This window comes from Pelmatolapia mariae, linkage group LG17 (genome assembly GCF_036321145.2).
Source record: "Pelmatolapia mariae isolate MD_Pm_ZW linkage group LG17, Pm_UMD_F_2, whole genome shotgun sequence".
NCBI lineage: Eukaryota > Metazoa > Chordata > Actinopteri > Cichliformes > Cichlidae > Pelmatolapia > Pelmatolapia mariae.
Window position 1 is genome coordinate 13,104,289 of NC_086242.1, and position 13,226 is coordinate 13,117,514.

A 13,226-nucleotide genomic window follows, 5' to 3' on the forward strand; every position below is an offset into this window, starting at 1 on the left:
AGCACAGATTTTCAGCTGTGCTGAAGTTGGAGCTTTGGGACATCCATTCCAGAAATGTAATGCTAGACTGCATTACTTATTCCAAAACCAGTTTTGATGTGTTGTTGGAACACCCAAATGTGTTAAAGTTTCACCCATCTAGATTTTGAATTGAGGTAAAGTTAAAGAATCTGGAGGTAGTCCTCCTTCTTCATTACTCCATCCACTTTGTGCAATGTACCACTAAAACTTTTCTCTAAAAGGCATTTGGCTTGTCCACATGTGCAGCTGCAACATTCAGTCAAGCTTGGCAGTGTTGATTTTAGACCAGGGTCTCCTTTCTTGGTCGATACAGCCCATGGAAAACTTGCTTCACTGTGGACAGTGACCCTAGTGTTCCAGCAGTTTCCAGTTCATGGCAGCCTTGAGCTCTGATGGTTTGTGGGATGTTCCTGAACATCCTAACAAATGTCCTTCCATCTAAGGGTGAGAGTCCAGGTCTTCCTCCAGACCTTGACAAAGTGGTGAAACAACCAACTAACTTGTACTTATGTACAGCTGTTTGAACTGATGATCTTCAAATCTACAGTTGTTTAGAATTAGCTCCAAGAAACCTTTCCAATGTCTAAATGAAACACCCAATTCTTATTTTAGTCATAAAACATGTTTGGTGTACAATCATTCCCCTCTGAAAAAAAGAACAGTTCAAACAGTTAAAGCCCAAAACTATCATGATAGTGATGAAAATGAAGAGTGTTTACAAATGGAAAAGCACTCTCTAGATCTGCATAATCAGTCATTAAAGTATGTAACTAACATAACATAACTGCCTATATCACACTGCTCATATACAGAACACAGGTGACAAACTGAAGTGAAAAAACCTAACCTTTATGTTTGTCATTCTGTTGGAGACATTTTAGCAGCATAATTTGATTCCACTTCTTCCCTTACTGCAAATCAGTACAAGGAATCTCTGAGAGATTATGTTTATTCATTGTTGTAATTGAAGGATGTGATGTATTCAGATATTCTGATGGTTTCTTCCAGTATGACTAAACTGGAGAATCAATACAGGCAGTTTGGCCTTTTATTTGAAATATCACTTACACAGACCACTATCACACCAACACTAAGCATGTCCTTCACGACATCCACAAACCTTCTCTTTGGTCTTCCTCTGTTCCTCCTGCCTGTCAGCTTCATATTCAATATCCTTTCTCCAGTATATCCACTATCCTTCCTCTGCAAATGTCCAAACCATCTCAGTCTTGCCTCTCTAAAGCTAAAATTTGTGAATATATCTGCGTTATTTCACTGTTATTATTGTTTATAATACATATTCTTTGTTTCCATCGACCAACTTTTAATATATTTTATTTGTCGCTTTGGGGATGTGTGACGAAATTTACGTTTTTCCAACACGGCTTGAAGGCAGCGTTAACTGGGGTAACACTGTGCTGACGTGTCGTACATCTTGCACCGGAAGTCTTTATTTCAAGTCGCTTACGCGGTCAAAAAGCATCTCCATTAACTCCCATTGACGCTAGTCTCCAGACCCGGAAGGATTTTCACGTGCGTCGCAAAGTGTGTTTCCGGTATAACGTGTGTGTTGATCGGTGTTCAGCCTTTTTCTCTTGGCTTTCATTAGAACAGTCACTCACCTCAGAGTCCCAGCTCACTTGCCTGGTTACCCGTTAACGGCGTTGAATCTCAAACCGGTGGACATGGCATCTATTTCGGGACCAGCTCAGACAGCCTCTGCTTCGGCTCCTCCTCTGCAAAGAGGAATCGTGAAGATGGTAAAGAGCCTAACGTGAATATGTGTGCACACTGCGTGAGTGTAGGGAGGCAGCTAGTTAGCTCAGGGACCCAAGGGCTAATAAAGGCTCATAAAACTCATATAGCCTTAAGTGATCTTATTTGACGTTACAAATAATACTATCTGTTGAATGCATCTGTTGACAATGTGGTGCTGACAAGTTTAAATAACTATCTTAGGCGATTAGCCACTAAATCTGCTAGCCTGCTAGTAAGCAGAAGGAAACATTAGCATGGTCGCTATCTTGATAGTTAGCTGGAAATTATTTGCTTAGAAATTCAAAGTTTTTTGGAATTGAGTTATTTTAAAATCCACTGACTGGTTTGAGTCACATTTTCTTATAGACGAATTACCTAGGAACTACTGCATTTTAGTAACGTGGGAGCTGTAACGACACCAGATGTTTAGTTTCTCAGCTAACGGCTATGCTAGCCAATACCTAACCTAACTTCTATTTACTATAAAGCAACTGGTTACTTATATGAACAAAGTTCGTTGTGTCTGTAAACACTGTCCGCTTTGTGTTGAGCAGTAGCGCAGATTAAACCAGTTTAATCAATGCTTCCCAGACTAGCGTAGAAACTAAGTTGAGAAACTCCTGTCCTCTAGTTGCCGTTTCGCGTTTTGTCACGGTTTCCTGCAGGATCCGCTGAAACATCTTCTAGCTTCAAAGTGTCTGTTAATAACGGCGGGGCTCCAGACATTGTAAGATTGTAGCTGGCTGATGTGTCCCGTCAGCTGAAGCCACAGACGGGGGATTTTCTCGGTGTGCTGGTTAAAACCAGCCAGAGAAAACTGACACGTAGCTGCAGTTTTCTTGCCCCCTATAATCTGCCATTCATCTCGGTTGTGTGTAACCTATGTTTGTCCATATGTTGCTTAGGCTTGTGCTATTTAAGATCTGGCCAGATTGCAATTTGACCTTTTTCATGTAGATGAAGTTAACAGGTTTCTCTCCCTATATTACGTTGCATACCTTGGCTTGAAAGTTACCCAGTAGACACAGTCTTCTGCCTTTTTGAAAGAAAAAATTCTGTTAAGTCGCTGAAATGTAATTTTTAGGTGGTGCTGGTTGAGTCATGGGAAACTTCATTCAGTGTCAGTTCAGTTTCAGCCTGGGCACTTCTGCTATCTTACTTTGTTTAAAACAATTTTCATGTATATAATTGCTAAAGATCCGTTTAAGCACCTCTCATGATGACAGTTTCATGATGTGTTTCAATGAAGTCATTTAACATTTGAATGAGCTGACAAAATTAATAAGTTAGTGTTGTTGTTGTTTTTTTTAAATTGCCCTTTGTGGCCCATACAGACCTCCTGAAACAAACAAACAAAAAACTACGGTCCAATTTTATAATTAAGATATCAAGATTGTCCTCCAATCTGGAATTTCTGCACTCTATTAAAGAACGATGCTTCCCAGCCTTTCAATTCAATTTATTTAATTAGCACCAAATCACAACAACAGCCTTTGAAAACACTGAAAGAAGTTGATGCATTATGATGCATGACAAGGAAGTCTGAACAACTGTTTTTTTTTTTTTTTTTATGAAGGAGTTTGTGTTTGAGAAAGGTGATCAGTGAGTCAGGCAGAAAATTCAGGGTGTAGAGAGGAATGGGTTGTTCGTTTTTCCCTCTCTAACTGTCTCTTACTCGTTACAGCTACACCTCTGTTTTGCCTTTACTTGTAGGGAGTGGAGTCAGTTAGTGGGAGCACCTTTGATTTGATTTATCTAGAGCAGATCTTAGATCAACAACACCCAGTGATGCTTCCTGCAGACACCCTGGGGAGTTAGCAGATAAAGGTTGTTTGCTCAGATTTGTGTAAATGCCATGGTTGTCAAACCCGACAGGAGGTTATCTTTATTTAAAAAAAAAAAAATATCATCTGTGCCATCACATGGGCTGATCTCGCCTTGCATTTGAATGACAGTCACCATAGTAACGTAGTATGAAGCTCCTTTCCAGTCAATTGTACAGGCACATTAGCATCCACACTGTTGATTTCCTCTTTTGCTGACTAATTGTATTTAATGTCACACCAATTGAAATAATTCCACAGATTTTATTCACATCTTTGTGTGTGTGAAATTATGGTTTAAGAGCAGAATCTGTGGTGTTTTTAACCAATATTCGTACTTTTGCTTCTGTCGTACCGAACTGACCATTTATATTGTCTTCTTTGCCAGGTCTTGTCAGGCTGTGCCATCATAGTTCGGGGTCAGCCTCGAGGTGGCCCACCCCCAGAGCGTCAGATCAACCTCAGCAATATCCGAGCTGGGGCCTTGGCCCGCCGAGCCGCACAGGGCCAGCCCGACAGCAAGGACACCCCTGATGAGGTGAGTGGTTCTGTTGGTTTGTGTTTATATTTATGTTTGACACATATCTGTGGTGCACAGACCATGCACAGACTGGTGCTAGTTCCAGGAATAGTTCAACTCGAGGCTTTAAGGTAATTCTAGGTAAATTAAACAGTTGGCTATCGTACTTCTTATATTCATTATTTTATTTATCATAAACATTACTACCATATATTCTGCTACCGGTTTATTAAACTTGTTACTGAGTCTTGAAGCACCATTGTTAACTCTGCATAAAAAAGACTATTCAATATTGTAAATTTAAGTAGCAGGTAATTACCGATCAATGAATTTGAGCTGGATATAGATTCATTATGAGCGATGTTAGCTACGCTTTCAGAGGTTTAGCATCCTAAAACAAGTTAGCCAGCCTTGTCAGAAACCGTGTCAGTATGTTACCAATAATGGTGTGTCGTGGAAAACTCTGAGTCAGTGTGTTAAAGAGTAAGTGCAGGTCATATGCTTAACGAAATTTAAAGGACCTGCATTTGTTGATTTGGCTGGTTCCTCACATAAAGGAAATGTGCACACTTGCTCAGACATTGACCAAATGAATCAAGTCATTTGCATGTGCATCAGGGACATAGCGTTAGTACACAATTTTAATTGTTTCAGTGACATATTTAAGCGGCCAGCATTAGTGTGGCTATTTTTATGTCAATACAACACACCTTTATGCTGGTCTTGTGGCTGTGAACCTTGGAGGCTAAAGGAAGTATAAGCTGTAGGTGGTTCCCCAACATGTTTTATCCAAAAGAAAGGATTGGATTTGTACCTGAGCCAGTATGTCTTTACTATTTGTTTACATCTACTGATACTGACATCTACTGATGAGTCAAATGTCACCTTTTCTTGTCTGCAATGTAGCCATGGGCCTTCCAAGCCAGAGAGTTCCTGCGGAAGAAGCTAATCGGCAAAGAAGTGTGCTTCACAGTGGAATACAAGAATATGCACAGGGAATACGGCATGGTCTACTTGGGGAAAGGTGTAGTGCCATTTCTTAAACTACAATTATGCTTCTTTTTAAAATTTTTACTTTAGTTTGTATTTCTATTATAAAGCCATGTCATTATGTGGAAAACATAGGTTGCTTTTTTCTAACTCATGGGACCTCCCTAGGAACCGGTTGCCCTGCCTGTCTTTTTACCCTTGCAATTTTCAGACGGTACATTATGGTAGACTAGTGTTGGTAATACATTTTTTTTCTCTTTCTTTTTATTTTAGACACAACAGGTGAAAACATTGCTGAGTCCTTAGTGTCCGAAGGCCTTGCCACAGTCCGCAGGGAAGGATTCAGAGGGAACAAGTAAGATTTTTGGTTCTATTCTTTCTGTTATGTATTACTGTTTGTTTTAAGAGTTTCATTTTTTATGATTTTTGGAATCTTAAACATATATATATATATTTTTTTTACCATATGGGAGACTTTTTTTGCATGTAGCTTCTGTGTATGTCTAATTATGTTGAGAAAAAAAAGGCACCATAGCATTGCAGCTGTGTAAAAGTAATTGTCATAAAAGTATGTAAGTATGTAGTTGAGATCACGGGCATGGCTGCCACATGATTGGACAGTACTCGTGAATACTTCTCATGGGACACAATGTCAACACGTTTAGGTGTTGCTGCTGATCAATCCCATTGCATTGTGGCTGATGCCGAGTTTAATAATAAGAGTTTAAAAAGTACACTTACTGGATAATTAATAAATATATATATATATATATATATATATATATATATATATATAAATAAATAATTCTTTTTTTTTTTTTAAATCAGAATATTTGAAAAAAATAATCACCCATAATGAGTAATAAACTGTTCTGTTATTGTTTAAAAAGTGCAGTATGCAAGCGAGTGAGGGAAGACACACCTGCAGAAACAAGATTCAAAAAAACTATCCACTCACAATGAGTTCTTCGACTGCTTTCAAGAATGTTTTGTTTATACAACATATGTTCGGGACATGATACGGTTAGAATGTCAGGGTGATGGTAGCAGGAGTACCTCAAGTCTATCAAGGTCAGTGCAGTGCTGGCCTGTTCAGAAAGACCAGATAGAAGTGTACCTGATACATCCTTCTTCTGTGCTCATATTGTTTGAGGCTTGTTTTGTCTGGTAATTAATTATAATTGTTGTATCAAAGACTACTACATCTCTAACCCCTCCTTTACGTCTATGAAACCTTTAGTTTGGTAGTGAAAGCAAAAGTAAATAATTACTCAGAATCTTCTTCAGCCAGATGACACCAGAGCAGGTCTAGACCTGATCCAAGTTGGTAATTTCACAATTCTAATGAATGTTGTTTTTTTGTTTTTTTTCCAAAGACACGGTCTAATTTGCTCTGGATGGATATAAGATATCCTTTATAAGATAAAGATGTCATCTATGTGCAGAGACTAAAACTAGGAACTAGAAACTAAAATGAGGATGTTTTAAAAATAATGTGGCCATTTGTTTTATTAACTGAGAGAAACATTACTGGCATCATCAGTCTGCTAACATGACAGCATTGTCATTCAGACTGGGTCACTTTTAGTCCTTTCAGCTTCATTGCTTACATGCAAATGATCTGTGGCAATATGCATTATATAACACTGGCTCCAGTAAAGAGTAGACAAACTTTCAAACATTAGGTCTTTATGGATTTGTCATCAAGACAAAATGTTTATACAACAGCGCTCTAAGACAGGGAAATCAGAAGCATACCAGAGATGAATGTTTTTATCTAAATGACGAGGTAGAACGTTAGGGTGTACATGTGTTTGCCACTTAGGGTGTTGGCATCTCAAAGATACACGAGAGACATGCTCAGTCCCAGTCTTGTGCATTTTATCTGCTGATGCGACTGCAGGCGGTTTAGATGTTTGCTGTGCTGAAAGTGACTGAGCACCCTGGTAACTTTGCTATAAAAGTAGCATAGACTATCCTATGATGTCAAACCTAGTAACATTTTTGCATACATGAAACTTTCAGGTGGCATCTGCATAGAGTGCGTGCTATGTACAATTTTAGTTGGTTGTATTTTATGTGTTAGGGTGCCATAATCAAATATGTTGGCACAACAAACCATAAGTGGGTCATTATATATGTAACTGATATTGTAGATTTATTCCAATTAAAGATTGCCGTCCCAGTCAGTGCTATTGAAGTAATTTTGATGTCAGAGTGTTAAATTTGCTTCTAAACACTTCGCACTTGGAACAGGGAGGAAATCACTTTTGGCAACATGAGGTAATCTTCTTGCTAAGGCTTATTGCAGTATAAAACTGGAAAATCCGTAGGGAGATATACATAAGTCCTCAACTAGTTAGACTGTAGAGAATTGAGATGGAGCCAAAGTATCCCAGATGGTGGCAGCATTACCCTGCTGCTATATCAATGTCCCTCTGAAACTCTTTTCTGCCACATTGCCCTTACGCAGTAATTCCCTAAATACACTTGCACATGCAGAGCTATAGGACAGAGTGCTGTATATCCCCCCCAGTGGCAGTATTTGCACATTACACACATTACAAGCAATTTGACTCACGCTGCTACATTTATATCTTCCAATATGAACACAGATGATGTGACTATTTTGCCACTAATGACCTATTTCAAGCATTCTGCGCAATGGCCTAGAACAAGCACTAATGTAAATTATGCTTAAAGTGTAAGCTGGCATCATTTGGCCAAAGGGGGAACCCATTATTCAGGAAGGACTCGAGGCCTCAGTTTTTTGCGAGTGCACTAACCAACAGTATCATTGCTCTTCATGACTGGCTACATTGATCATACAAACTATGGTGTGATAATTATGGAGCTGATGATAATGATGATGGCTTTGGACAGTGCAGTTAAACATGTGCTCAGAAACTGAAGCTGCAGCTCAGCCTGTTCACAAATTTGGTGCACAGCAGTACACCGTGTTAGGATGGTACTGTATTTAATGACACTTTTTGTAATGCTACCAGCGCCATTTATAAGAAAACTATGACTATTCTGTTTTTTTTTCCTTTCTTTTTCTCCTTTAGAAGTTAGAATTGAAATATGTGTTTAGCTTTCATACCGAAGCTAACAGATTCATCATTTGAATGATTTTTGCTTTGACTTGATCAGTCCTAGAAAATGCTGTCTGTAGTGCTGAACCATAAGGGGACTGTAATGAGTTCAGTCATCAGTCTCGTCTTTTTAGTTTTGCATCTTAGTCTCTGTCACTATGTCTGCCTGCTTTTTCTTTGTAAATGGGTAATCCATTTACAAAGAAAAGCTAGACCCTGAAAATTGGTTAGATTCCAGTGTGTTGCACTTTCCTTGTGAAATATTAAAGCCACAGGATGAAGGGGGAGCTTGACTTATTGGTTTATAAAGCCCACCCATCAGAGCCCCCCCCCTCCCGTTGCTTCTTTTTAACTGGAGCCCCAGAGGAGTACTGGTTGAGGGGTGTAACTGTCTGAGGGATAAGCTGTTTTTCTTCTAGGTCTCACTGTTCATAGGGAGTGGAACCCTTCCAGTCAAGTACACCAGGGAGCATGACTTACTACAACCTCTTCGAACTGTATGAAGACTAGAGGGAACCGTTTACTAAAGTTCCGCATTTTTGTATCTGTTTAAGGTATTTTGGGTTGCACAAGGGAGACATGAGGTGATGAAAGATTTAGCCTACAGCATGTTCAAATATAAGGGAATTGGAAAGGTTCTCCTTGACCCTTGTTTCTCCAGCAGTCTTGCTCAGTATTTCGCTCTCTCACCCGTCAATATCTGTTTTGATTTGAAGTAGTGTTGGTTGGAAGAGTTGCTGACCTAAAAAGAAAGCGGTCTATTTGGAGACATGGATAAGTTTGCTATCGTCTTCCTCCACACATGAAGTTATTTCTATATCTTAACCAATCTCTGCTTATGAGTTGCTCTCCTTTTATTTTGTGGCTTTATTATTTTTCTTCAGTCTGCATTCCTTGATTGCATTCTTAGTTTCTCTTTCTGTATCTTTGTAGGTTTCTGTTCCCGTCTGGTTCTTAAATACTAAGTAGCTTAAACAAAATTGACTTCTTACAGAAAAGTTTCACCATTGTTGCTCAGTAAGCAAGAAACTGTTTCAATTCAATTTGAAGTTTGTAGCTAAATCAGTGTAGAGGGGAAAGTGAACTTGACTACATTTTGGGCGCGTGGCCAAAAGCCCAATTAAGAGCACACAGCTGGAGATGGGGGGGATATGGGTGTCCGTATGTGTGTGGCATTTTAAATGCGAGCCACTTTGTTGGCTCTGCAAAGTGAAGCAAGATGTGAAAAATTTTAATTTCTCTGTTTATTTTTAAAAACCTCTTGTCACAGACCGCAACTCCCAGTCGGTCGGCCTTTGCTTCTTGGAAAAACAAAAACCCGCCGGCCAATTGAAGTTCTGAATAATTAAAGTTGTGCGAGGCCTCTCAAATGGCATTAGGCTGCACAATTTAGGAAGCCAGCATGGAATTAATTATGGCGTTTGTAGCCAGCTGCGTGGCTGCTTTTGAAGGAGCTGTTAAACACTGTTATTGTCGCTTCACAAAATGCTCAGATACATTTTTAAGCAGTTGTAATCTGGTCATCAGCTGGTTGCCAATAATACAAGAGTGCAGTTTTTTTTGGAACCGGCACTTAATTTAACAAAGCTAAAAACCATTGCAAGCACATACGGTCCTGTTTTTTTTTTTTTCTTTTTTTAATTATCACTTTTACATAGCTTGTGACAGTTTTGTTGTGTGGGAATAAAAACCCTCCAGTTGGGGCTGTAGTTCTGTGAATTTGCGATGAAGCCAACATGACAGAAGTCAGTTGTTGTAATTGTAGTTATTGTTATGGTAATTTTTTTGCCTACTGGTATAGAGCTTTGAATCGACAGCCGGCATAAGAGAAGCATGTTGAACTTAACAAGGGTAGCGACTCTACAATCAAAACCTTTTCCTGCTTGTTAAATACAATGTGTGTGTCTCTCTCTAACCAGTGTGAAATTAATTGCAGCTTGTTAACAAGCTGAGCCAGTGGTGGTTGTCAGAACGGTTTTATGGTGCTCAAAGACCCACTAATCTTTGTAGGTGCTGTTTGTAACATATAACAATATTTAACTCAAGCTGTTACAGCTTTAATGCACCCGTGTTCTTTAACAGAAATCATTTAAATTTCAAGGCTGGTGAGAAGCCACATATAAAGTAGCGCCGCAGTGGCAAGGTTTTATGCTGCATTGCGTTTTCACTGAAGGGAATCTTTTATAGTTGCCATGGAGTTTTTCATTTTGGTCTCTTGTTTTGGTCTCGCGGTTTGTTAAAATTAGAGAAACTCAACTGCCCCTGCAGTGATGAGCCCACACACTGCGGCTGCATTCAAGTTCTCAGAGGGGGCTTGTCAATAGGCAAAATATCTCTCACATAGTTTTCCACATATTTAAAATTGCATCACAAAGCTCATATAGAGTAAAGTTAGCGATGTTATTTCTTGCATATACATTTAGCAACATACAGATTTTATTACTTTAAGAGTGGTCAGAATTTTGAAATGTGTTTTTTGTGGGTGTTCATTTTTTGTTTTTTGTTTTTTCAGTCCAGAGCAGGCCAGACTGTGTGACTTGGAGGACCAGTCAAAGGCCTCTAAGAAGGGTTTGTGGAGCGAGGGTGGTGGCGCGCAGACTATCCGCAACATCAAGTACACCATAGAGAATCCCCGCAACTTTGTCGACTCCTTGCACCAGAAACCTATCAATGGTAAGGAATATTAGATGGACTTGTACCTCGCTCTTGAAAAATGAATGTTTGGCCTATGAAGAAAAACAATACATGAAAATGTAAAATGAGATTACATACATAACCTTTTTTTTTTTTTTTTGGATCATGGGCCTCATGAGCACTAGGTGTTGAAGTTGTACTAAATAACTTTCTTCGAGCAGGAAAGTTTGGGCAGTGCTGTTTTTTTCCTTTAATATTGTGATCTGTAAGATTCTTCAGAAAAACAGATCTTATTTAAAATTAAGGCTGTTAGATCATATCTTTATAAGGCAGCAGAAATCAGTTGATCTGGGCTTGGATGTTTTGTCCTGAATATCCACTTCATGGCATGTAAGGGCACACGGTGTCTCGCTCTTCACCAGCTCATTCCTTTGGCCCTCATCTCGACCTACTCGAGGTGTAATGTGCCACTCTATTTCGAGAAGAGTGCCGGTAACAGTGGTTAAGCTCATTTCACCACCCTTCTGCGCAATAGAAAAATGAACAAGGGGCACTTTTTCTTTCTTTCATTTCTTATTCTTGCCATTTATGAGAATTTCAGGGCTATTTTAAAATTGGAGGCAGCAATCCAGTTGAAGTATTCTACACACAAAAAATAGCTGTTTAAAAATGGGTATGCCAGTTTCTCTTATCTGCTTATGCTACTCCCTGTTCCCATTGACATGCATGTAACACCTGTACATTCACATGTTCTATAGAGAGAAACCTTTAAGACACTGAGTGAGCCCATCGCAGAAGATTATTTAGGTGTGAAATTCCTTTTCTAACAGTTTTCAAGCTGACCACAGTCAAAGTGCTTTATTCATGTAGTGTCAGTTCAACAACAAAAGTGATCTCAAGAGAGTTGAGTGGATTAAAGCTGGTTAATTGTAACTTTAGTATTATTATTATTATTATCATCGTTATTATTTCAAGCAGTTTTGTATTCTTGATTATTTACATGACTGTTCATTAGCTTATCATACATTTATTAAACAAAAGTGTGTTTTACAAGATTATTTTTTGGCATTTTTGCCTTTGTTGGATAGTGAAACAGTGAAGATAGACAGGAAGGTGAGGAAAGAGGGGTGCAAGACATGCAGCAAAGGGCCACAGGCAGGACTCAAACCTGGACCACTGCTCTCTGAGCTAAATGGGCACCTAACAAAAGTGTCTTTAAAGGGTTTAGTTCATTCATACACAATTCAGACAAAAGGTAGATAATACATAACACATAATTAAAAAAAAAAAAAAAAGCTAATTAATTGCACTATTACCACACTATGGAGTGAAGGAGAGGTGCATGAGACATCCCTCTGCAGCCTGAACTTACAGCGCTTTCTAAATGCAAGATTATTCGGAGTCACCTGACCTAGCCCCTAACTTCAAGTTTTATCAAAGAAAAAAGTTTTAAGGTTAGTGCGTCTGTCTCCTGAGCTCACATGAGAAGCTGTTTCCAAAGGTTAGGTTTGTGATAGCTGAGTTGTGAGGAGAAAAGCTCTTAAATTCAGTTCTCAATTTAACATTAGAAGAGAGAGTAATATGGGAGAAATGTGATCTCCTTTTCTTTTCCCTGTTAGTACTTTTGGTACAGCATGTTGAGTCAACTGAAGATTTTTAGGACAACCAGATAATAATAATGCATTGGATTTATATAGCGCTTTTCAAGGCACCCAAAGCGCTTTACAATTCATTCACACTCACATTCACACACTGGTGGAGGCAAGCTACGGTTGTAGCCACAGCTGCCCTGGCAGACTGACAGAAGCGAGGCTGCCATATCGCGCCATCGGCCCCTCTGGCCAACACCAGTAGGCGGTAGGGTAAAGTGTCTTGCCCAAGGACACAACGACCTGGACAGAGAGGCCGGGGATCGAACCGGCGACCTTCCGGTTACAGGTGCCCTTCCCAACCCCCTGAGCCACGGTCGTCCCATGATGATTGGGATTTACAGCAGTGCAAATAAGTAATGATAGAATAGTTTTTCAGCGTCCCTCTGAAAAAGGATGTTCCTAATTTTGACAGCATTGCACAGATGAAAGAAGGTATTTCTAGTGATTTGTTAAATGTGTGTGTCAGGGAACATATGCTGGTCAAACTTGACTCCAAGATTCCACAAAGTTGTCATATCATGTTAATTATATTCTTTGCAAAATCATTTGGAGCAGCGGTTTATGAACATGATGTAGTGTTCCTGTTCATTTTAACCAACATGAGCTCAAACTGATCACAACCTTTTGATGTCACGAAGAACGAAGCGTTCTTCCTTTAAATCTAGAGTAGTGGGTTTTGGATGAAATGTGACTTTGATGTGGAGTTCAGTCTGTGACTTTCTCCTCTCAGAGGACA

General features: G+C 39.3%; 1 protein-coding gene across 1 annotated transcript in view; it reads left to right on the forward strand.

The window, feature by feature from the left end:
- Window positions 1-1,561: 1,561 nt before the first annotated feature.
- The window catches only part of snd1 (staphylococcal nuclease and tudor domain containing 1), a 179,297-nt gene continuing 167,632 nt past the window's right edge, over window positions 1,562-13,226 (forward strand). The window contains exons 1-5 of the mRNA XM_063501056.1: window positions 1,562-1,781; window positions 3,991-4,140; window positions 5,029-5,146; window positions 5,386-5,467; window positions 10,717-10,877. Of these exons, the coding sequence (XP_063357126.1) occupies window positions 1,707-1,781; window positions 3,991-4,140; window positions 5,029-5,146; window positions 5,386-5,467; window positions 10,717-10,877 (586 nt within the window). The 5' untranslated portion in view covers window positions 1,562-1,706. The remainder of the gene's footprint in view (window positions 1,782-3,990; window positions 4,141-5,028; window positions 5,147-5,385; window positions 5,468-10,716; window positions 10,878-13,226) is intronic.